General features: G+C 36.9%; 1 protein-coding gene across 2 annotated transcripts in view; it reads right to left on the reverse strand.

Moving 5' to 3' along the window:
* Positions 1 to 27,604, reverse strand: part of LOC134538461 (splicing factor 3B subunit 3) — a 143,526-nt gene that overhangs the window by 74,409 nt on the left and 41,513 nt on the right. For both annotated transcript variants that reach the window (XM_063379791.1, XM_063379792.1), the window contains one exon: positions 9,562 to 9,717. In XM_063379791.1, coding sequence (XP_063235861.1) covers positions 9,562 to 9,717 — 156 coding nt within the window. The remainder of the gene's footprint in view (positions 1 to 9,561; positions 9,718 to 27,604) is intronic.

The following is a 27,604-nucleotide window of genomic DNA, read 5'->3' on the forward strand; positions in this document are numbered from 1 at the left end:
TTTGCAAGCGATCCCGCAGCAATATTCTTTTAAAATAGCTAGTGAAATCCAAATTTATTTTAGATACGTTTTGTGCCTTTTTAGTAATAATAAAGACACAAAATTTTGTATTTTTTATTTTTCCTCGCATAATGTCCGCACCCCATTTTTTGGCCAAAAACGTGGTCAAATTACTGCGGACATTACGCGAGTGATTACGGTACTATGCTTTTATTAAAAATAACTTTAAAAGCAACGTATCAATTTCTTGTAAATATGGCGTCTTCGTGCATGTTCGGCGATGTTCGTTTTACCACAAAAAATATCGTGAAAACAGTAGGCAGCATTGGATTTCTAACATGGCAAACAAAATGATACGTTTTTATATTTAATAAAAATGGTTACGGTTTTAAAGTGAGTGTGTTTGTGTTAATTGTTGAGTTTAAACTCTAAATTAAATTGTATGCTGACACGGGATTATTAACAATGTCCGGAAAAAGTGTTACTAGAAAAACTCTCACAATCAAAGAGAAATTTGACATTTTAAGACGTTATGATTCGCACGTGGGAACTCAAGTTTCTCTTGCCAACGAACTTTATATTTCATGCTCAACATTGAACACAATTTTAAAAAACAGCAAGACAGTTGAAGAAAACTCAGTTAAGTGTGGGGCAACGACAGCGAATAAGAGAAATTATGTACGAGCATCGAATTTCAAAGAAGCTGGAAGAGATCTTAAAAAAAATGGTTCACTGAAACCAGATCAGCAAACATCCCCATCAATGGAGTGCTACTTCGTGAGAAGGCCCGGCAAATCGCTGATAGGTTAAGTATAAAAGATTTTACTGCTTAACGGGTGGATTTGTAGATTTAAAGAACGAAATAATGTTGTGTTCAATACAATCTGTGGGGAAAGTAGAAGTGTCAACACACAAACAGTTGAAACTTGGAAAACGGAGCAGCTACAACATCATCTCTCTGACTATGCACCAAAGAATGTTTTTAATGCAGACGAAACTGGCCTTTTTTATGGTGTGATGCTAAGCAAAACGCTCATTTTTAAAGGAGAACGCTGCCATGGAGGAAAACACACTAAGTTACGACTAACTGTTCTTCTCGCTACAAATGCAGATGGTAGTGAAAAGCTGCCACCATTTGTTATTGGCAAAAGCAAGACCCCCAGATGTTTTAGAAATGTTAAAACGCTGCCTACGAAGTTCTCTTCCAACTTGAAAGCTTGGATGACTGCTAGCATTTTTGAGAGTCAGCTGCATGCATTGGATGCTAAAATGGGGAGTCAGAACCGCAAAATTGTTCTTTTCATTGACCAATGTCCAGCACATCCAAAGCATGCTGAGGAATGTAAAATTACTATTTTTTCCTGCTAACTGTACAAGCCATCTGCAGCCCCTAGACTTGGGTATTATACACGTTTTCAAGGTGTTGGTGCAGAAAGCTCTGTGCATGATGGAATCTGGGAAAGACCCCAAGCCCATGAAGTTAAATGTTCTAGATGCACTTCATAACATTGCCTATTCGTGGAACAAAGTGCAACCAGAAACTATAGCTAACTGTTTCAAGAAAGCTGGTTTCTTTTCCTCTGGAGTGACTGGTGTTGAAGAGTTACCTGGTAATGAAAAACTTGATGAAGATGTGGCGAAACTCAAAGCTGGTGTCTCATTCGGTGACTTTGTACAAGTAGATGATGACATAGTGACGACAGACTGAAAACCTGAATGACATTGTGGATAACCATCTGGCAGCAAATGCTTCTGGTGAATGTCAAGACAGCGAAGAAGATGAACCAGTTCCAACGCAGGCAGAAGCAACTCGTGCAGTTTCAACACTAAAAAGATTTGTTTCTAGTTTTAGTAACACTGAAACCTTCTCCCAGCTCTGCAAAAACTTGAAGTGGACAGTGAGAACTTGTGCAGACTCCATTCAAAACAGTTACAAATTTGAGATTTTTTCAAGAAACTCTAAGTATAATATATTTGTATTAATAGTGCAGAACATTTGGGTTGTATATACGGCTATGTGCTTACTACTTTTATCAAACTTGATTATGTTGGTTATTTGCATTGTATATAAACCTTTCTTGTATATAAAAATTTGGTTTAGGTTAATAATCAAAATCTCTGTTTAATAATCTGAGATACTGAAGAGCTAATTATTGTGTAAAACTTTTAAATATCTGACATTTGATTTTGTTTTGTGTTTACCATCTGCTTCTAATTGTTTGCATCACATTTGAATAACAATAATTTTTATTTTTTTAGCATTTCCCTCATTTTACATATTCCCGCATTTTACATATTTTTTTCCTGGTTCCTTGAAATATGTAGAAACAAGGTTTTACTGTATTGATTTTAGTTCAACAAATTTATACACCATTTTACAAATGTTGTTTGTAAAATAATAAACAATTTTATCCCATTTTAGAAAAGAGTCTAACACTATACCAAGTACTTTATATCCTGTACTCTTTCTATGACACTACATTTTTTCACAGTTAACGTTTACTTTGTTACATACATGAATTTTTAGTTCATGTTCTATAGGTTGACCCAAAATGTTGGCAGAGAAAGTAATATATTTGGTATTATTTTTGTATCATATAATATTTCTTTGACTTTTAAGTTCCTTACTTACCGTTTTAAAAACCAAGGCCAACTGTCGGATGAATATAAAATTGCAGATTCTATCAATAGCCTTGGAAAGATCCAACATTGCACCAATACATTTTTTTATCTTGTTCTATGGCTTTGTGCACAAAGTTTGTTACTGCAATTAAAGCATCATTTGTACTTAAGCCTTTCCTAAACTCAAATTGGTTTACAAATAGTATTTTGCTGTTATCCAAATATGACATTGTATTTTAACACATTTTTCTATAATCTTAAAAATGTTGCTTAATATAGAGATTGGTCTAAAATTTGAGGATGCAAAGCTACCCCCTTTATGCAATGGTATGACAATCGCTTACTTGAGCTGTATAGGAAATGTGCCTAAATTTAATATATGAGCTACAGGTTTGCACAATTTAAATTATCAGAACTCATAGCACTGGAGTTTTTAATTTCAGAAATAATTGATTGTACATCATATTCCAACACAGGAGCTAAGAATACAGACCCTTGAACAATTTTTGTAACAAATGAATCATTTCTGGACTTATTACTAGAATTACTTTTAATAATTTCTGAAGCTATAGCATTTCCAATATTTGTCAAATAACTAATAGCGGGACCAAAAACATCATGTGACATTTATGCGAGAGGTTTTTTTATCCAAATTTTAACACCCTAAATTATAGGTGCAACGATTATGCGATAAAAAAGGGTATTTCCAGATGCAATATTTTTTCAAATATTTGACTTTCCCAATATACCACTGTTGCTTTCTTTCTGTACAATCTAATATCAACTTACTTGAACCTTCATCAGCATGTTGCATGTATGTAACACTAGCTCGTCGTTCATTCTTTAGTGAAAAACGGCCGACATTGTCAAACATAATATCGTCTTTCCCGAAAAGGGATGTTAGAAGTAATGTAACATTTAGTGTCATTCTTAAGGGGCCCGCCTCGTCAGGGGTGTATGTGTGTTAGTGAGGCGGGATGATAAGCGTGACGCTCGCTGGTGCTTCCAGCGCGGTATAGCCTCTTAAGTGCAAGTCTCTGAAATGGCACGCATTTGTCTCGTCGTCACAGGATAACTGTGAGATCTGAGCGGTGACCGTAACATTATATGGCGGAGAAATGAAGATAAAGGTGTTATGCAAGTCCCTTAAGTGCTTTCAAGAATCTGTACTGATTGTTTTATGCCTAAAAATTACTCTGAAAAACGCATATTAACACTTTTAACGCTTCTAAAAATACAGTTAAAAACTTAATCCGAAATTAAAAGTACTTTTCGGCCCTCAGTGAACTCTTAATTGCTATTTGTAAATAGGCCCCACTCGGATATCTTGAGTCGTTTTGAAATCGCGTTGTTTTTCCTGAAGCTATGCGTACTGTGTGTGTGCCCAGGTAGGCAGGGGCCTTAATGCTATAACAAAAGGAGATGCACTATGGCACTAGAACGCAGACTAATGGCAGTCATTTCAGAGGAAACACCTTGCCCCGGCAACCTGCGACTGCAATCAGTCGTGTCAAAGGAATCCCACCTAAGAAAACTAATTATTACATGTTAAAACAGAAATTTTGTGCACATAGAAAAACCAGTTTCATTTGAAATGCTAAGATAGCACCTTTACCACTTTAGTTACCCGAACTACCACTAACATACTAACTTTTTAAATATAGAATTCTTAAACCTAGAGCTGTAGCAACCTACATTTCTAGAGGATTCTTTGTTTATAACGACATTCCAGAAGAAAAAACACTTAAATTAGTTCCTCCTACAATGATAGAATTTATATCAACCACTTAATACTACAAAGGATTAAAACAAATATGTATTACATAATAAACAAAATGCTTAGCATTAAACAACTTAGCATATTCCCAGGAGTGTGAAAATGTTTTCCATACACAGAAATTTATACTATAATCCAATAAAAAAGGTCACTGGAGGCTTGGTGCCAAAGTACAACCATAATCCCAAAATTTTTAAGGGAACCGGCACACAAGACATGAACCAGCGGGGTAAAGTTATTAAATTTTTCCGACTTAGATGATAGCTTATAGTTAGGGAAGGGAATTTTTCGGTACTTTCAAGTGGCATAAAGCGGTATTTTCAAACCTAGAAAGCGGTACTTTCAGGAAGGGAAAATCGGTGTTTTCTTATTAAGTGTTTTAATGATTCCGCAATAGTTTTCTCATGATGTATAAACAATTTTAACCTTCTGATGCTTCCAATTGTGAATTAATAAATGGGGCAGTGTTTTTTAACTGAGGAAACGCCATAATTCATATGAAAACAAAGCAAATACGGTAACATTTAATTTATTGCAAATAATTACTAAAAAAAAGTTTAAAAAATACAGACAACCCTTAGAAAATACTTGTAAAATCAATGTAATACACTGAAACACTTGGAGAATAATATTTTCTTTAACAGTTTGGTTTTCACTCAACTTTTTTTGCACAAGAAACTGCAGTTCCTTGTACCCTTGAAGTAAAATGTCTTCACAGAGCTTGGAGAACAAGAAAAGCTTTTTCAATTTTTTACAGAGTTCGGGAGAGATGCTTACGAGCACCATTTCCGAGGGATCAAATACAGCAAAATGTTGATAAAATTTCTGAGAAGGATCACCTGCCTTTAATGACAGGAGTTTTGTTGATGCATGTGATGCTGCTGTCACCAAGGCAGATGTGATTTTCCCTTTGAAGACAGCTTTTTCACAAGCAATCAAGAGCTCATTTACTTTCTACCCAAAGTTTCCGCTTGTAGCAAACTGCAAAACCTGCTCTATTTTGCGGATTCCACCACTGAGTGTGCGACTGCAGGGATATGATGACCCTTCCAGTTTCTTGATAAGGTGTACAGTAGCCTCACACACTTCTTTAACAAAAACTGCCTGGATTTTCACACATTTAACATCATCCCTTTATGCCATAGTGAAGTACTCTACTCCAGTGTTGATACAGGAAATTTCATCACTGGTCAAAAATTCGACAATGGCATCAAGATTGTCGGCGAGGTAGGAGGCGGAGTCGTACCAGGAAGACCACCTTGTCAACACTGGCATTGGTAATAGGGGAATGTCCTCACATGGGAACTTTTCATCCAGGAACTTCTTAAACAAGTGTTTTCTCTTGTGTGTGTTTAAAAATGCTGACTTTACTTTGGCAAGAGCCTTCTGAAGCTCAGGGAGGTTTTTACCAAGCTCATTTACAACTAAATTGAGCTTGTGAGCCCAGCATTGCACAATGAGCACATGGTCGGCCATGATGTCTTTTAGTGTGTCAAAACACTTTGCCATGTATCTGGCAGAGCCCAAAACAAGCGCTAACACTTTGTCAAAGTCAATGTTGTACTTCTTTAGGGAATCCAAAATAGCCCTGGAGCAGTTCTTTGCATTGGCTGTTTCCAGAGTATGGACATCACCAACAACAGTATCAATTTTGTCACTGCTATCAATTACTTTAAATAGCACAACAAATACACAGCTTCCTCTTGAGTCCGTAGTTTCATCACACAGAATTACTATAAGTTTGTCTTTCACCTTTTCTCTTACTACATCCTCTCTCTCTTGCTGCATTGATGGAAGATGCTTTTCTTTTAGTACTCTTAGACAAGGAATATCACCAGCACCTTCAACAAACTTGTTCACGAAATCTTTCAGATGCGGATTTTCAAGTTTTTTTAGCGGAATATTTGCTTTCAGAAAAGTTTGTCACTCGTTTGCCGAGGTATTCAGCAGTTTTTTTCTTCTTTTTCACACCACTTAAGCATGTAGCGATTGAAGTCTGTAATTTTGATTCAGGGCAACCTTTTTCTGCACTGATGTGCTTGGCAGATTTTAGGTGTTTTTCTATAGAATCTTTACGCTCCCACGCAACCTGATACTTACAAAATTTGCACATTACGGTGCGACTATCTGAGCAATAGAATCCATTTTTCTGATATTGAAATGCCCTGTCGCGAGCACTTAATTTATTGTTCGGCATTTTCAGTACCTACTCTCACTTAAAATCACCTTTAGAATGTTTTTAATTCACCATGATCAAATTCCAGATATTTGCCAGTAGTACAAGACAATTTGTTTATTTACATCTACAAACGTACGTGCGCTAGGCAGGTTTTACCGTGACTGCTGTCGGGCAGGTGCACTGCGAAGGTCGTTTTGCTTCCCGGTTGGGTTGCGAGGGGGGTAGTGAAGTGTGTTGAAGGCGAGGGAGGCAAAGCTATTTTTAGAGTAGAGCAGCCAGAAAGATAGTGGCCTGTGCATTCCAACCACCCGCCTCTCTCTTTGTCACTATTGCCCTCTTCTCTACAATTTCATGCGCCAAGCCAGTCTGCGTCATCCCCTCTTTTCCACTTCCTTCTTCACCCCCTCTCTGCTGCTAAGCGGGAGAGGGCCGTTATGCTGGCTGCTGGCGCCGGCGGACAATGACTCACAGTTAGCTATCGAGAAAGAATGAAAGGGAGAGGGGGAGGGGGAGGGGGTCTGGTGGCGGACAATATGCTCCCTTTCTCTGTCTCTTTTTTGCTCCGCCATTTCAAGAAGCCCTTCCCCCCCCCTCCAACCTGTTCATTTACTGCCGCTTGGCTGGCTTTCAGAAGAGGGGTATTTCTAAAAATAACCCAGCCCCTGTGTACGGTGTACTAGAGCCGTGTGCCCTGTGTGCGTGTGTGCATGTGTGTATACGAGAGACCACGTTGCGTACGTTAGCGTGTTAATGGAGGCTCGGCAGCAAAAAAAAGCACTCTTCCTGTCTAGCTTTTCAGGATTTAATGATGCAATATTACGATAGCGTCTGAGCTTTTCCCCAAAATTTCCTGTGTCTTGTTGTAGTGTGGTGGAACCAGGGGTACCGGCGCTGTTGAAATGCGCCACACAAAGAATTCACTTTAATTAATAAACCCCTCACAATAACTTACATTCAGCATGCGACACCGGATTTCCCATCAGAAACGGCAACAGCATAAGGAGGGAGGAGGGCAGATGTCCTTCCCCTCTTCCCTCCCTCGTACATTTTCCTTTATCCACTCCACATCTCCTCTCCCCTCCCCACAACAAACCTTTCCTTCGTCTAGCACGGCGCGGCGACGGTGCCAGTGGTTACTTTGCGTCGCATAGCTCGGTCAGGAGTCAGACCATTTCATTCGTGATTAAAACAAAAACCGTTGAAGACAAAAAAAATTATACAGGCCTTTTCTATTCGAAATTTAATCTGCTTCAACTTTTATTCTATGCGTTTTTTCACTACAGTGCACCGTTTTGGAGTTATGGAGTGACTTTTAAACATTTTGGTAAGGTTCAGGATTTTAAACTAGACTTGAATTTTCTATGTTCGGTTATTACGAGTACTCGTTACGAGGATTTTTCTCTCCATTGTAAGCTCTCGTAGTAGCGAGGTTCCACTATGTTTAAAACTTTTTTATTAACAATAATGTGCAAGTTTTGCTATATTTTGTGACTAAGCTATAATTCGCATTTTGCCTCTGAATTCGCGCGAATTCGCGAATAATTTGCGACCGCGAAAAATTCCCTTCCCTACTTATAGTTTATAAATTATGATCAGACAGCTTTCAAGTGTAATCAATAGACTTCAGGTGAAACACGGACACTGTTGTCATCACATCACAATTTACAACTGCTTAAAATATTTTTGAACCAGGCTTGTTTTTGCAATACAGTACACTCCCGATTATCCGCAAAATTAAGTGGCAGGGCCACTGCGGATAGTTAATATCGCGGATAATCCTCAAAAGAGCCCAAAATGGGAAACAAAAAAAGTTAACACTAATTTCAAGTTGAATATGTAAAAATGTATTTACAGTTAAAGTTACAATTAACAGTAAAAATATGCTAAAATTTTAGTATTTTACTGAATAATTAATATACATTTCAGTAATGTAAACATAAAAGTGCTCAACCATATGACTAGAAACAAAGTGCGACAGAGATAAAAATAGCAACGCATATCAGCCTACTGTGTGAGTTTTGAGAAGGTCTGTGGCATTTTACCGTATACTGCACACAATACACAACACAGTAGAGTTCAAATTTGCTCACTTGTAATAAAAAACAGATTCATTATGTCCTGTATTTTTTTGTAGCATGTGCGGATAATAAGGAGTTAACTGCACCTTTGTTACAACTCAAAGAAAATCTTCTGCAACTTGAGCAACTCAATTTTTAATTACTAGGGAATGACAAAATGTGCAATGCAAAACCAGAGGTTGTCATATTGCCACATTACCAATAAGTAAATTAACTCTAAATTTGGAAAATGTATTTACTTCTGCAAATACTTGTGTTATAAACTAAAACATCATTGAATTCTCAAACATAAGGAACCAAATACATCCATTAATGCTCATTATTCTGCTGGTATTTTCATCAGGATTTCTACTAAAATTCTCTTTAGACTGCACATTTGAGATTTCAGCATAACTGTAAAAATAGTCAACATAATTATTACTTAATGTTACTTATTTCTGAATATTTTTTCAGCTAATTATTGAGTATTAAAAAATAATTAAATTCTATCTAAAAACTAATGAATATTCAAAACACTACTACAACTACAAAAAATGTGAGGATTAAAACTAAAAAACCTTTTCAGGTAAATAAGTATGTAAAACAAAACAGCAACGTTAGTATTCAGAAAACAAAAACCTTTTTTTTTTAATACTAGCTCTCTCACCTTAATTCCGGAACGAAAACAAAACTTCAATACGGCAACAGTGGTAACCCTGCAGGAAAGAAAAAAAATACTGCCTTTTTACAGACTTCAAAACTCACCAATGTTCATGTTATAACTTGATTAGATAGGTTATTTTTAAACCATGATCAGACAGAAAGTTTGTTGTAATCAATAGACTTCAGATGAAACACGGACACTGTGCTTGTCATCACGTCACAGGCTGAGGCACAGAAGCACGTGAGCGGAGGACGGAACTCACCGTCGGCCCTGCGCTTGACGGTCCAGACAGCATTGGGGTTGCCCGGCAGCTCCGACACTGCCATCTCCGACACCTCCAGCCCGTGGCGCAGCACCCTGACGGTGGAGCGAGGCCCGCGCCCACACAGCATGTACAGCTGCGGCGTGTCCTCGTTCGCTGCAACACCAAGCACATATTCACAAGTCAACACAGGTGCGCACCACACAGGATAAATATTAAATGCAAATCTTTTAACCACCCCCCTCCCCCAAAAAAAAAAACAACTAGTGTAAACTCTATATAACGACACTTAACGGACTGAGCAGTTTTCGGCGTTATATAGTGTGGTCGTTAAATGGAGAGATCTAAAAGATATCATTTTACCATTCTATAATATGTATTTACTAAAATAATACACATTTTACAAGCAAACATTAATATTCATACAAATAACACTTATTGCGTATAGTCTGTTATTTTTCCTTTGTTTTTCCATATTGTAGACACGGTAGAGCGGCTAAATCCAAAGTGTCTTCCAATATCACTGATCTTTTCTCCCACTTCTATTGAGCGTATTAATAAAGTTTTTTCGTCAATACACAAAGATTTTCGTTTAATCGCCATGTTTACAGTTCGAAAGTCAGTAAGCAACTGTGAAAATGATAACATGTAACAACGTGACAAAAGTCTAATGACCGAGGAAAACATGTGCAAGTTCATCATACAAAAACAAAATCTCTTAGAATCTCCGGTACGTCAGTCGAAGTAAACACGTGCTAGATAAAAAAAAAAAAAGCAAATAAAAAAAAGAATGTACACAGCTGCAGTTGTTATAAACTTCAGCAACTTAGAAAGTACTGCTTGATGATTTATATTGCCGTATTGTTGTCAAATAGAGTGAGCGTGATGCTATAGTGTATTATTGTATAGAAAATTAGGTAAACCAATCAAAGTCAAGCAATTTCGACGTTTTAAGGAGTGTCGTTAAATCGAGTGACAGAGTTTACACTGTATTAACACACTTGTTCAAAACAAAACGCTCTATACCGCCACGATGCTTTTACATATAATACTGTCATGCCATGCTTTAGCCAGTGTGTTTTATAGGACATGGCCAGACAAACACATGAAGACGTGAATTTTCATGCGTGCAAAATGGCAACTGAACTGGTGTAGCATTAAATAGAATGTAACGAAACAGACTCTCAGACGAGTGTATACAGCGAATTTTTATTTTAGGCCTTCCAACATGGCGGCATCAATTCTGCAGAGTATAGCTAGAAGCCTCCAAGGCTAGTTTACCTCATAGCTACTTGGATATGCTAGTGGCGAATCATGGCAGAAATGCAAATACAGTAAAACACGCTTAAGACGTTCCCGCGTAACATGTTTTCCCGTTTATTAAGTTCAAAAAATTATTCCTTTGATCACTTCCATATATCCCTATGTTAATATTTCCCTTTCATAACATTTGTCTTCATATATGGTTCCCGCATATAACGTTCTGCATTTGTGGGGAAAAAATGAAATATTGTTTATCTTTAAGCTTTTGAACAAATTTTAAGGTTAATTAAAAAAATTTACATATTTCCTAACGTTTATTACCGTATTGGTCCGAATATAAGGCGGCCATTTTTACATAAACGAGAGATGCGAAAATTGGAAGACGCCTTATTTTCGCACCCACGACGTCAGCACCGCAAACAATAATTCCAACCTGAAAGCTACAGTAGAAACATTGTTAAACAAAATGTTCACAATTTTTTATATTAACTAAAACATAGTTACCTCACACGGGGAAAACGATAAATCCAACCAATATTGCAGTAATTCACAATTGTTTAAAGTTGAAAATTAAAATATTTGTTCTTGAGTAAAAACGTGAATGTTGAAGCATCTCAAAATGGCATCCTTTTATTACACAATTCATATTTGTACTTTGTGTACAATCGCGTGTTAACATTTACAGTAATTTATCTTCAGATTTTTAACGGAAATATTTGTACTAAAATATCACAGCTATTTTCAGAACGATTGTTTACGTTTACAAACAGAAAATGTTACGAACATTTCGGATGTAATGTTTAGAAATTCACGGCTGCCAACTGTCTTTCCACAATATTTCTTTGTAATAAAACGAACATTGCCAAACACGCACGAAGACGCCATATTTACAGGAATTTGGTACGTTGCTTCAAAAGCTATTTTAATAATTTCACAGTAATCCACTCTTTATTTATGTAAAAACCTTTCAAACAACATAATTATCATAGCTTATTCTTTAAAATTCATATGACAGAGACTCCCTGTCAGAGAGTAATATGGACAAATATTCGCGGTCACGTCACCGAAGTTATTCATGGCCGTACGCTGCACCATGGCAGCTAGCCACTTGTTTTGTTCCGGCAAGCTGCATTTTTTGTTTGATTTGTTACGTTTATCACACTACTAAATAGTAATACGTAGCTTAAGTGAAACGGAAAGTTAAATGCGGTATACATAAATGCAAAAAGGATTTATCAACATAAAACGTATGTCTAATGAATTTTCACATTATTTCTAACAAAATTATTTTTACATTTGTTAGGCCTCCTGAAACTGCAGGTCGCCTTATTTTCGGGCCAATACGGTAGTTAATTTGAACAGAACAAGACCGTCGAAAAACCTGCACCGCACGCCACACGCTGTTCTATCTGTGCGCCGTTTCGAGTGACGAATGAGAAACGCGCACAATCGGTCGAAACCTGCGACGCACGCCACATGCTGTTACTTGTGTGTATTTCGACGAATCATATGCCTGTGTTTGTTTGGACTGAGAAGCTGTTCCACCTGCAGAACATTTTCCCCATTTGTGGCTTAACTGACGAATGAGAAACGCCAACGATCTTCGAAACCTGTGCCGCACGCCGCACGACCAATCACCTGCTTGCATTCTCAGGGACTAGAGGCTGTTCCATCAGTACACCAATTTTCCAATTCAAGTCACATGACGAAAACAAAGTAAACCACATACCGCCAGCTATTAATTTCTTTGAATAATTTGCGTATATTTTTTAAAACAATAAATGTTAGTTATTGCTTTTTTGCTAGTGTTTTGATAATACTAATATTAATGTGCTTATTAAATTAAATAGTTTTAATAATTCAATTTAATGATAAAAAAAGTCATTAGTTATTCCGTTATTCCAGCATGCCAATGATAGTAAGTGTATTTTCGTGTGAATACAGTACATGTCATTTGAGTAAAAACGATTTTTAAGTTGGAAATTACTTTTCCCTTTTAAGATGTTTTCCCTGTTAAGAAGTTTTAAGCATCCAGTCCCTTGAAAAACTTCTTAACAGGATCTTACTGTAGTATAAAACAAAGTAGGAAATTATGATGTTAGAATTGAAATATATCTCCTATATTAATGTTGTTAGTACCTACTTAGAGATGTTATACCTAAACCCTATTTTGTAAAAAATGAGATACATGAATTTTTTTACATTTAAATTAAGGTTGTTATATCACAAATAGTTAATCAACAACTATTGAAATGTACTTCAAATGTATTTAGACATATATTTGCACATATTGTTAATTTTAATGGGAGCCGCGTCTCAAAATGGCAGTCAGCAGGCACAATAACCTGTTTGAAAACAGAATTATTTTGATTAAAATACACTGTTATGGAAAAACTAATCTGATTAGCACTGTTCTAATTAGCACAAGGTATTCCTGGAAAAAATTACAGTTATTAAAGTTCAAAACCTAGAGGATTAGCACGCTGTACGGCCAGCAAAAGGTAGCGGAAAAGAATCAAATTTTTTATGCCATTCCATCACATAATTCTGCTAGTGAATGTTCAAGGATAGGGTTTGGAAATTCTGTCAGATTGAAGTCATTCTAGAGAAATTATCAGAAATGTCAAGAAAGGGACCACTTTATGTCTTTCATCTCAATAAGAGACCTCAAAAATTTGTGATTACTGTAAACTTAAAATAAGTGATTACTGATGCTTTAAGTAGAAATGTGACTACAGTAGAACCCTGTTATAACGAATCTAAAGGGAGTAGTTTGTATGTTCACTATAGAGGGGAAACTTTATATCTGGGAAAACTTTTATTTTGGCAATACATACTCAAAAGCAAAATCTTTACACATAGGCCTAAGCCAAGAAAAGAACGAATGAAAATACTCAAAGCAACAGTTTTATGAGCAAATGCAATATTTTTAATAAACTACACATGTACAAACTTTCTATTACATTATGGTTCTTGGACATTGGCGTATTATCCTTTTTTCAGGCATTATGTGACGTTTTCGCAGCTTGAGCAAGAAGATTGTTCAGCTTGTTTAATATTGTACTTAATGTGGATGTTGCAATTCCCAGTTCCTTTGCTATTAACACATGCAGGACAGTGGAGTTGGAGTCTTACCTTTTCAATAATGTCCAGTTTATCTCGCACAGATAATGCCTTACGTTTTTTACCGCACACTTGCCAACTTTTGAAATTCCCAATCCAGTAGAAATTTTAAATGATTAATTATAGCGTAAACCAAACACGGCAACTTGGTTACTCCACGATTAAACATAACAAATAACCAAATACTGTATATTTTATACTATCTAACAAAAAAGTACATACAGCTATTAAATTACCTAAACATCTGCATTGTATTATTGTGAATTTCATATTTCACACACATCTGACATAGAAGTTTACACAATATTGCACCCATCAGCTGCACTCAATTCATGTTCTTATCTAGGTATGTAATTAAATATAGGCCTACAAACTTATTTACAACACTTTTGAACCAGCTTTTTTTTTCTTAAGGAAAATGCTTCAGTGATGCTGCAGTAGCATTCTTAACTTTTTGAAGAAATTTCTCAGAAAACTTCTGATCATAGCAAAAACCCACTTGTCTGGGTCCTGTTTTTCTAGACCAAACTGAACACCCTCTAGCACTCTGCATTACTGTGAGAGATTGTGTATGGAAAACATTACTCTAGATAGTCTATCAAATTTCGGTTCCCCAATTATGCTTTTCATATTTGAGACACTGACACATTTTTCCACAATATTGGCACTCTTCTTCCAGCTGAAGGGAAATGAACTGTTTGTGAAGTTCATCCATGGCCATGCTCCTTGTTTCATTGTCTTTAAGTGGTTAACATTACAGGAAACAATTTCAGGAAGTACTCAACATTAGAGAAACCGACATTTTCAATGCCCTCAATGTTGGCAGCACTTGCTTTCATCAAAACTTTGTTCTTCAGAGGAAACTTGTTAACAATATAGTCACACGCAGTGATGAAATACTTTTTCACAGAGTGTTAAAAAAATTTTTGGCAGATGCTTTTAATTCACTTACAGTTTGTGAAGTCTGAAAACCAATAACCATACCAGAGTCATGCCTCTGATTTTCAACAGCATGATAGCTAACTTCAAGAATTTCCACATTCTTGATAGCAGCAGGCTTAAACTTAGATAATATCTCTTTCAACAAGTCACAGAGCATGTGTCGCAAAATGTGAATTTGCGGTTCTGATGCCTGGAACATTATGTTTACTTTTTCAAATGTGGGTATCACATGCAACAAAAACAAGCAGAAAGATCTATTCAGTGGCATTGAGAGAAATAACAGCTTTTCTTCAAGACTTAAATTTGGACTTTTACTTTTCAAAATAAGGTCAGAATCACTTACTGACAAGACTGCACCAGCCATTTTCTTGTAAGAGACCTTAGGATCACCATCTGCTTTTCTTTTACTTGACTTGTTTTCTTTCAAAATTAAAAGATTCTTTTGTTCCAGGCGGCTTGGTTGTCATGCTAGAAGGTGAGGAAGAACACGATGGTGAAAGAACATCTGACTTACCTACTGATGTGAAGTTCTCTTTGGGCAAGAGTGAAGAACCTGATGGTTTCTGAATCATGCCTACCCTCTCTCCAGATTTGTTACTCTCTTTCGGAATCCTGTAAGATGTCAGTGACGAACACTGTGGTTTCTGATGACTGGCTTCTTTCTTGAAGAAACTCAACAAAGGTTCCCACTGATCTACAAATCTAGTCAGACTTCTACCCAATGACAGCCACCTGGTACAAACATGTTTCAAAATCTTCTTAGCATCTTTATTGTGTAGGTTTTGAAATTCTGCCAGACTGTCTTTTCGTTTGCTGCTAAGATAATAATAAATGTCTATTAAAATTTTGTCAATTTTTACTGGCAAGCAACTTGGCCCCTTTTCTGCAGCCAAATTAATCAAATGGCACAAACATCCCATTATAAAAAATCCCTCCTGAGCATTTTTTAAAACAGCTGCCACACCATTTTTATGTCCAAGCATAACTGTAGCATTGACTGCAGAAAATGATGTTTTTTACGGGTACTTTAAGACGTTCCAATTCTGCCAACATCGAACTGCCGATATTACGACCTGTTGCATCGCCTTGTAAATTAGGCAACAAAAGAATCCACGAGACCATTTTTCGCACATTTTCGTCAAAAAAAGTAACCACCACTGAATACAGTTTGGAATCGGAATCATTACTCCCATCGGTTGACAAACAAAAAGGGCCATTTTGCAAATGCATCACAATATCCTCTGTAGCATTTGCAGACATTTCTTTAACAATAGCAGATATTTTTGTTCTGCCACAGCTATATTTCTTCTCGACGTCGGATGAAGGAAACATTTTCCTAAATAAAGGCCCGGTGTGGTCGACCACACTAAGCGGCAGGTTACGTTCCACAATGAAATGCGTGAACAAACACTAACTTCTAATGAAGGCATTGTCCACGCTTTATATTTTCACAAAATAATTCTGAATTTTCGTATTTTCTTCGCTACTTCTCATGTTCTTGTTGTGTTTGGTTGTTTTGCCATGATTTCTAATGTTTTTTCCGCCGTGTCCAATGTTTACATCGCAACGACAAACCTTACAGAAGGCATACGTATTACCTTTATCAGACTTGATAACATACGGAAACTCTTGCATATACACGTCTCTGAATGCCTGCGAGTACTGCTTGGTTTTTCCGCTCATATTGTAAACAATACAATCGTACTGATGCCACAAACGCAATTACAATACCATACCTGCCAACTTGTTAGGAGTGCAAGCAGTAAGATTTCCAAACTAACAAATAGCGTAAATCAGGCGCGATGTTTAAAATAAGTGATCCGGAAAACACGTGTTTATTTTGCATTGATAACACCACGTCTCTACCCAAAATACGAAAGTTAAATAGTTACTGTAATTTAGTAAAACTTCAGGTAAATATGTAGTTGGGCGGTATCTGCGAAAAAAAAATGTTAAAAATCCGAAAATACTTTTATTCTATGCTCTTTAACTTTCTCCATGGTTGCTACAGAAATAGAATCTTAGAATTCCCTGACTTTTCCGTTTTCCAGAAATTTAAGAGAATTCCCTGACTTTCTTATGAAGTACATACCATAAATATTAACGTCCATATGATTAAATGTAATATAAAAATTTCAACATGAGGTAAAATAAGTTTTTTTATTGTGTTATTTTGACTGAAAAATTGCGAATGTGTTTTTTTCCTTCGACATGGCTGGCGAGAGCTCTTCGGCCCATATTGCTGAGTTGAATACTTTTGTAGCACAAAGTGCAGAACGCAGAATTTATGTTTTTAGCAGATGGTTTGATATGCTGAAACTATGACTACTTGAGCCAATTCTCCTTAAAAGTAGTTTTCTTCAACATCTTTAAGCTAAAAAAAATACATATTAATATTTTCAGGTTAGGTTAAAAAATTATTGTTTATGAATTCTTAAAAAAATATTACTACACAAATACAAAAACTATTACAAATTCCCACCTAGCAATAACAGGCCTACTTAGAGAATTACAATAGCAGCATTACAACATGCAATACTCTTACATTCTTACTATGTTAACTAACGATTATGGGGAAAAACATGTTCAGTTATGCATATTTTTTTATACACGATGTAAGTGTCACGCAACAGAACTCACGGATTATAACGGTTGGAAAAAAAGTAATTACAAAAATAGTTAGAAAAAAAAACATAACCGCACACAAAAGCCACATGTTTTCGTATCAGCTTGGTAGTTTTCAAAATGATAATTGGTATTGCTTCTTTATCAAAATGCACTTTATTTTCTTACTAACTTCACCTAAAACAACGCCTTTAAATTCACGTAATAAGCTAGGCACTCATCTTATTCCACGTGAAAATGGCCTTCAAAAGATAAAAGACACCATGCCCGTTCTGTAGTTCTTGCATGGAACGGAACAAAACACAAAGTCTCAAGGGCAAATTAAAAAGGATCAAAACACGAACAAATGAAGGCCGGGTTCGCTAGTGAACTAACGAGTGCCTGGATTGGCCAGAAGTTATGGTGGGTGTTTGTAACAGCCTATTGCAACGGACAATCGTAGACCAAGCAAGTAAAAAAAAAAAGTTGCAGTTGCCGTGTGCCTTAAGCAGCAGCCTTTTAGCGGAGTCGTTCGGTAGCAGTACGAGCGCATCAAAACAAAGCTTTGTTAGAATTATAAGCAACTTTAAAAATTCCAGAATCCGTAGAATTTACCCTGACATTTCCCGGAATTCCCTGACCATTTTAATTTCCCTGACATTTCCCGGTTTTCTAGTCCTGTAGCAACCATGTTCCTCTTCATTAAAAGCGGCGGAGGTAAGAAATTTTAAATACTTTAGGAGATATCGAATTTTTAAATTTTATCATATGTAGTTGAGCGGTATTTGCGAAAAAAGATGTTAAAAATCTGAAAATACCTTTAGTAGATGCTCTTCAACTTCCTCTTTTCATTAAAAGCGGCGGAGATAAGAAATTCCAAATACTTTAGGAGATATCAAATTTTTAAATTTCATCACAATTATACCAGAGCATTCATGTGGCATTCTGCATTGTTTCTTGTTTATGAGTATCTATTTTTTTATTTGATATTGTCGTCACGTGATTGATCGTGATAGGCCAGAATTCAAATGAACCAATTACGTGATTATTTAGTTCATTTATTGTTTTAATACGTGTTTAATTACCGCCTCCAACTTAGGCGAGTTTTTAACGTTTCTAATTTTAAAGTCTTATTTTTTATTGTTGCGCAAGTAATAAGCAACAAAATTTTTTTACGTGAGTTGTTACTGTTCATCCTGTGTCCCGGTTTGTTAGGTCAGGTCAGTTACATTATAAATACTTTAAAACTAAAGAACCATTGAAATAATTTCATATTTCTAATGTACGCTTAGTTTCAAAGTATTTATAATGTAACTGACCTGACCTAATCGACCATTTTCATTAATTAGGCATTCACAAACACACGGCAAAATAAAAAAATGGCGGCGGTCAAATTATAGGTCTTGTATGCAAAATAAGAACGGCGATATCTCCTAAAGCATTTGGAATTTCTTATCTCCGCCGCTTTTAATGAAAAGAGGAAGTTGAAGAGCATCTAATAAAGGTATTTTCGGACTTAACATTTTAATACCGCTCAACTACATATGATGAAATTTAAAAATTCGATGTCTCCTAAAGTACAGTAGAATCCCGCTAATGCGACCCCTCACGGTTTCCGGAAAAACGGACTTATAAACAGAATGGTCGCAATAGAGAATTCAGGCTAATTCCCCCCCCCCCCCCCCCCAAAAATCCAAATAAGTAAAAAATAGCCTTTGTTCGTATAGATTTCATGTTCAAATAGTCTATGGTGTAAAAAAAGACAACTTTTTAAATTCATATTACACCTCGGACTAGCATACCCCGAACAATGGGTTCCGATAAATACTCACGGTAAGAGAACTCACGTTACGCGAGTTCGGCTATGCTAGCCGGCTGGTTATTTTCGTTCAAAACGTGGCGAAGGAACTTATGTGGATCAGGTAGAAAACATTCGGCTATAAACGAAAGATATAAGAACAATGCTATCCTGAAATGCTGTGACATGTTTTTGGAGTAGATAATCACAGCGGCAGACCAACAGGATGCGCTCCCGCCCTTGCCGTCAGCGATGTTTATTTTGACAGCTCAAGCAATTATCTTTTCCACGTCCCTTCACAGCGTAAAAAAAAAAAAGAAAAAAACACGTGTGGACGGGTAAATGAGGGGAAGGAGAGCGGAACTGCTGGCTGCTCAAGCATCTACTCGCCAGTCGCCACCGTCTGGCGGCGCGCGCGCATGTGTGAGGCTGGCGACCAGCAGCATCGTTAGCTAGCGAGTGTGAAGGTAAATGTCGACCTTGACCACTTCCGCTTGCTGCAGGGCTCGCTCTCTTTTATCTCTGTCTCCCCTCCCACGAATATATTGGCTGGCAGGTATCGCCCTCTTCACCTTCTTTATCTTATCTCTCACGCACACTTGAAGCACCTAATAGGTCGCGCCCCTCAAATTTTTCAATTGCACATTGCTGCCTTCCTTCTGTACTGCATTTATAATTTCTTCTCTCTTTTTAAGAATCGTGAAGAGAGTAGACTTCGGAATGCCATATTGGAAATTGTCTTATCCACTTGTTGGATCTCATAATTTTTCATTAGCGACAAATTGGCTCGCTTTATACTTATTTTCACGAATCCACGAGTCCGTGTAAAACGAGTCACAATCGTCAAACGGGACCGGGACGGCAATAGACGCACGCGTAGATGCTATCAGGTGATGCAACATTTTACCGGTATTGGCTAGCGTGGACAGTCTATAGAGCGGTGGTATCAATTTTTAGCCGTCTTTTGTATGCCTGCCTGCTTACAGTACAGCACTCGCCAAGATAAACGTGAACACACAGCGCCCAACAAAGTGTAACAGACTTGTTTTTCAGCCGATTTTACTCAAATTTTCGACTTTCTCTGCTCAAATTTTTCACGGTTCCTCAAAAAACGGTCGTATAAACGGAATGGACGCATCAGAGGGGGGTCGCATCGGCGGGATTCTACTGTACTTGGAATTTCTTACCTCCGCCGCTTTTATTGAAAAGAGGAAGTTGAGCGTCTAATAATAACATTTTTTTTCGCAAATACCGCTCAACTACATATTTACCAAACTTCATTATCATGGAGACCTTGAAAATCACGCAGCCTTTCCTTTCTTTTGGAGCTTTTTTCCAAAAAGTAATAAATGTCTACAAGTATTTCTTCCCCCCTCACTGGCAAACTTGCAGAAGCCTTTTCTGCAGCCAAATTAATTAAGTGGCACAGACAACCTATGACTAATAAATTTGGCTGCTTTTCTTTTAATACAGAAATAACACCATTTTTAACTCCAATCATAACTGCTGCATTATCACAGCCAAAACCTATACAATTATTAATTGGCACATTCATACTTTCAAGTTCTGATAGCAATAACTGACCAATATTTTTACCAGTAGAAGCACCTTCCAATGAAAGTATGACCAAAACACAACTACAGCAAAACCCCTTATTTGCACTTTTCATGGGGACAAAGTAAAAAAGTGTAAAAAGCGGGAAAGTGTAAATAAAGGGAAAAGTATAAAAAGGAGTACAGTTTACCTTATTTAGAATTTTTTTCCTTTTGTTTAATAGCACATACTACAATGCAGGTACAAACACACTAACAACAAATTTTACTTTAGTATTTAATCAATTATTAATTTACCACATTTGACAAAAATAAAAAAAGAATGAAAGCCAAAATGTTTTTCTGATTACTTCCTAAAAAATAAATTTGAAATTTTCTTCTGCTTGCTTTTTTGGCTGTTCAAGGAGATTATTTGCCTCTCCAAATTGCAGATGATACCTCCATTATAGTAACAGGCCAGACTTTACAGGAACTACAAAAAAGAATTTCCATAACCCTCAACCAAATGCAAACTTGGTTTACTGATAATAGACTGATTCTAAATATTCAAAAATCTTCTATTATATATTTTAACTCTCAAATAAATATATTAAATAATATTGAAGTGACTATTGACAATAATATTCTTAATACTGTAAAAACAGCAAAATTACTGGGACTGAATCTTGATGAGAATCTAAATTGGAATAATCATATATCTTTTCTGTGTCGTAGACTTAGTTCTCTTTGTTTTGCCATAAAAACTATTAATACTGTAACTTCACATAAAGCAGTAATGGCTATGTATTATGCAAACATATATTCAATAATGAGATATGGTGTTATTTTTTGGGGAAATTCCTTAAATTGGCTAAAGATATTTAAGCTTCAAAAACGTGTTATTAGAATTATTTATAATCTTAGTAAGACAGATTCTTGTAGGCCTATTTTCCTGAATAACAAACTCTTAACATTTCCAGCCATTTATATTTATTCGGTTGTCATTTATGTAATTCAAAATATTAAGTATGTAAAGAATAATGAAATACATAATCACTTTACCAGATCTATTTATAAGAATCATATTCCTTTTCATTCAACAAAAAAATACGAATTGAACCCTTTTTACATAGGCCTTAAACTAATAAATGTTCTACTGATATCCCTGTTAAATACAGCATCCCAATCACATATCATATTTAAACGACATCTCAAAGATTACCTACTACGAATAGCTCCATACTCTGTCAATGAATTCCTCAGTGCATCTACATAAATTGCTGCATTGTTTTATATTATCATTTTTTATTGTATCATATATTATTGTGTTATAATGTATTTTTTTTATATTGTTTTGTTAGTGTATTATGATGTTGTATTTTATTTATAATGTTGCTGACTAAACCTGGACATATGTACTGTCAAATATAGGACGCTAATAAATGAAATGAAATGAAAAAAAATGAAATAAATACAGTTGCAATCGGCAGGGTTTATAACAAATACGGGCTACATACACATTGCTCACAGTAAAAAATTTTTTAAGAAAAGGCCGCAAATTGATGAATATTTACCATCAATAGCGCGCCAAACGCGGAGAAAGGTCATTGTACTCGGTCAGCTGCTGTAACGACGCGGCGGCGCATGCGCACTCTATGCTCCGCCCAGACTCATGACGCCATCAGCCGCCAACCAATAGATGCGAGCTTAGCGGAAAAAAATATAAGCCCCACCTCCCGTGTACCAATTTTATCCAGTTCTAATACCAGTTTATTGGTATACGCACCAGTTTTCTCGCTGCCGTGACATGTTCAAGTTTACGTTTATCATGATGTCTTGATACCAATAATTAATTATTTACGATCCCCAGAAATAAATGGTTAGTTTAAAAAATATGGCGTCAACTGTACAATACTTCCCAAATTATAAAAGACGTATAAAACAGTTACCAAGCCACCGCTCATTTTATCTTGTGAAGTTTATGTCTCGTACCAGTATTTCGGCTAAGTTGTGACATAAATACAGTATCAGAACTTACAAGCAGCCATGTTTGTACATTCATGAGTTTACGTTTTTCCCTCGTGCATTTTAGATTGTCTCCTGCTATAATTACTCGTACTTTTACACGCCTAGGCTTAAATTATTACATGTTTAGAAATAAAAGCAACTTTTCATGTTATAAAATATGTATATTTTGCTATTTAAAATGTTCATTGCCTACTAGCTCCACGGTATTTTCTGGTTGTTTATGGTTGTTACGTGACGTAAATAGCGGGATTGATTCGATTTTTGAGACGTAATTCGCGGGAAAGTATTGTATTGGACTATATGGGAACCAAACGGGACCTGAAGAATATAGTGCAAATAACGGGAAAACGTAAATAACGGTAACGTAAATAAGGGGTTTCGCTGTAGTTACTAACCTGCAGTCAGGGTTGTAATAAGCTACCACGAAAGGATATAACTTATTACTTGTGTCATTGATCCATCAGTAGCTAGTGTATATGGGCCACTTTGCAAGCACTTTACTACTGAAGTTGTAGTATTGGAAGCCATTTCTTTTAAGATTTCTGCAGTTTTAGTGCGCCCACAGCTGTACATTTTTGCGATATCAGACACTGGGAACATTTTTCGAAACAAATGCCCGGCGTAGTCGGCGACGCTGAATGGAAGGTTATGTTCCACTAAAAAGCTTGTAAAATAACATTCCGCACTAATCACATCACTGTCACGGTGCACGGAAATGAAACTACTGATTATTTGTTTTCTTCTGCAAGCTTCGCGTTATTTGCATGTTTCAAGCTCTTGACGTGATAGGAAATACCATGCTTGCCGCCATGGGAAACAATGTTGCAACGACAAACACTAAAAAACGTAAAATTAGAGCCTTTTTCACTTAGTAATGAAAGGAAATAATTCTGAGTAAGATGACCGAAACACCTGTCCATAATGATTTTTTACTACTCGTAGCCATTATGAAATCATATTATCTTACGTTTCGTACAAGCGCTAACTTATAAAATATTTACCGCACTTGTACGTTATCACTCGTCTCCAGCCAACGAGCTGTGTACCAACAAAACTCACAAAAATTACTTTCTTTTCGGAACAATTTTTCTGACTTCATTATTCTCATATTATCGCGGACGCCATGTTGTTAAATAACAAATGCTGTGCTGCTCAAACGGTACATTTATATGGGTACTAAAATATTATACTACATTTTTGAACAGACAAAAATCGTAAGATGTTCCGAATTTCCGTACAATCGTAATATGAATTATTTTCCGTACAAATTACAGGAAAATCGTACAAGTTGGCAGATATGCAATACACGCATCTCAAAATAATTATTTACGCAGCATTACGCATTTTGTTTAATGCAAGCTAAATAAATAAACTATTTATATAACCACATTCAAATCACAACACTTTCTTCCGCGCTAAAATACTCCAAACTGCTAAAAAAAAATACATGCCCAAAAGATAAACACAACATAAACTACACGATGATTGGCTTGTAGCAACCAATGAAGAAAACAATTGACACGGACGTATTTTATTTGACCTTGATATCCCGTCGCTAATACGATACCAAAATCTTACAAACGTATTTTAATAACGTAAAAATGTCGGAAAACCAGTAAAATGACTGATATGGCCGTACAATCGTACAATAACATGATTTTCCGTACATTTTACGGGTAAATCGTACATGTTGGCAAGTATGTTACCGCATTTCCACCCATTTTTATGTACGTATTTTGTATTGAAGCACATTTGCAGCTTAATAACACAAAATTCTTTTTACCGTCAAAAGTAAACGAAAAATAACGAGTTTGGCGCATCAAAGATCACTACATATCATTTACTATCGCAGTTGCTAAAGCTGGAACGAAATTTTCTCACTGTCTATGGAAAAATTTAGTCCACAGAGTTCTATCTAGTGGTAGTCTTACCAACCTTACCTGATCAAAATGTCCGAAACATGAACGATAAAAATGAGACATAAATATTGAATTTGCTGCTATAATGTAAATACGTATTTGTGTGTTAAATGTACACGTGTTTGCCCATTCTTTAACTATGCAGGGAAACTTTTTTTTATTTTCACCAAACTGATCACAATTTTTGGCTACACGTAGCCTACCGAGGCCACTCGAATACAACTTGTTTATAATATGAACAGTGGACAATCGAGTAGTGTATTGCGGAGAAAAACTTCAATGTGATCTAGATTGGAGGTTTTGTGAATAAACTTGTAATTACAGTAAACTCTCGATTATCCGGGCCTGGAATATCCGGTTTTCGGGTTATCCGTGCTTGATTTTTTTATGAAGTTGTAAAAAAAATGACGGGTGTAGCTACGCTGCGACAGCGCAGCACTTTTTTTTTTTTTTACTGCTGACCCTTCAGACCCTCGTTACCCGCCACCTTCACCCGTCAATTTGTCACATTTTAAACCAAAAAGGAATGCCTTGACTGCTGCTTTTACCTTCCCACACTCCTGACGGCTGGAAGAGGCATTTTTCATGCAGTTATTTACATCAGTTCTCCCAGGCACATTTGTTTTTGTAATCATGTCTGGTAAAAGGACACGTAAAGTGCTGACAATAGCAGAGAAGTTAGAAGTTGTGGACAGGTTAAGAAAAGGAGAAACTTCCGCGAAATTAGTACAGGAATATGAAATTGTAATCCAAACCGTGCGAGACATTAATAAAAGTGAAGAAAAACTTTTTCAGTTTGCTAGTAGATCAGACAGTTTGGCAGGGCCTTCTAAATGTAAAAGCATGAAAACATCTACCCACGCACACGCACGCAACGAGGTCTCACACACGCACAAAAGGAACAAGGCTCTCGTACACACGTATACACAACTTACACAACGGGGGGGGGGGGTTAGGAATTTCCCCTCTACCGGCCGAAGCAGCCAGTAACACAATGGGAGGGGGAGGGCTTCTTGAAAACGCCGAGAGAGAGACAGAGAGAGAAAGGGAGTATGTTGTTCGCCACCAGACACCCCTTCCTCTCCCAAAAACCCCTACCCAACAACAGCCATCATTCTTTCTGGACAGCTAGGTGCGAGTCATGGTCCACAGCCCCCGCACCAGCATAGCCACGTACGGCCCTCTCTCGCTTTGCAGCCTTTGTTTACTGCATGAACCTTTTTTTCCTTCTAACTAACGGTATTTTTCCTTGTTTGAAGATGCCATTTAAATCACTCTTTCTTACGAAAGAGCCAACAAGGAAGCACTCGTAATAACCAGATTAGTTTAGGATTATTATTTACGTAGTCAAACTGACGGTGCATTTCAAAACTCTCGTAACTTCGAAGGTCTCGTAGTATCCCATACTCGTAGTTATGACTGTAAAGTGCATCCTAATTTTAATAGGTGGAATTAACAAGAAACAATATCTTGCCGCGCGAGGTAGAAAAATAAAATGCAATAGCTGGAAGGGGGAAAAAAAGGTGTATAATATTGTGCTGTGGTTCAGACACTTATTTTGTAGTGACCCCGGATAATAGGTTGTTAAAAGAGTGGAGTGAGATGCTGAGTTGGGACTGCCGCCGCTCTCCCTCCTGTAGCAATAAAGGGGACAGGAGAAGGATGGTGGCAACACAGTGCCAGTATTGTTTACAGTCCAATAAGCTGGGACACGGTATACAAAGCCTTTGCTTGTACTCATAGAATTCTACTGAAGAGACACTCTTTTGCCAGTAAATACACCATTTTTAAGTGGTGAAACGGATTATCCGGGTTTTCTTATGGGCACTCTATCCGGGCATCGGAAGGTCCCAATTAACACGGATAATCGAAAGTTTACTGTATATGAAAATATTCGAGATAAATGTGCATTATGTCGGCAAAATTTACTCATGGTACACGGGAAAAAGTATCAACATTGACAAAAGTTGTGCGCTAAATCTAGGGGCCTGTTCTTTTCGCGATCGCGATTAAAGGACGATAAACGCGAAATCACCGTTAAATACAGTTTTTATGCGAAATCGCCAGAACACAGCATTTTTACACGAAATTTTGTATTAAAACGCGAAATCGCAGTTTTTTTACGCGAAATTTAAATACTGGTTAAAAGACTTGTCTCGTCAATGGTAAACAAACACCGCAACATGGCCGCCAAACATTAATCATAAATGCACTAAAGCAAACAAAAGCTTACACACGATCACGTTATAGTGTTAAACCCAAAAATATACTGTAAAAATACGCAAAACTACGGCGTTTATTTTCCTTTCCGGCATAATGTTTGGATAGATAAGATAAACAGGCGAAGTTTTAAAGCGTACGCACACCACTCGGGGCACTGACGTAAGCTTGGAACAGCGACACCGGATAAATACAAAAGCAAGCAGATGATTGGGCGAACGGTGTTTGTAACAGCCTTACGTGAGTGGCCATATCACGTCAGCCGGGGGCACTGGCATATAGTTGGAACAGCGTCGTAGTATCAAGCAGATTAAATTGCGCCAAAAAGCGGAAAAATGTAAACAAACATTAATTTTCGAATGGTGTGACGATGATGATTAGTTGGCCAACAGTTTTTATAGATTTTGTTGGGTCGTTACAACAACGCGGAAATACCACAATAAAACCTAACCTAGCCTAACCTAACCTAACCTAGCCTATCCTAACCTAACATAGTCTAACCCAACCCAACCTTTGTGGCAGCCCTGTAATGACATTTTTTGGCGTTGTGGTACACAGCAGTTTTCTAGCTGTCGTCGTGATCAATTTGGCATTTCGGCGTTGTGGTGCGTCCT

The sequence above is a fragment of the Bacillus rossius genome, chromosome 13 (genome assembly GCF_032445375.1).
Source record: "Bacillus rossius redtenbacheri isolate Brsri chromosome 13, Brsri_v3, whole genome shotgun sequence".
NCBI classification, from domain to species: Eukaryota; Metazoa; Arthropoda; class Insecta; order Phasmatodea; family Bacillidae; genus Bacillus; species Bacillus rossius.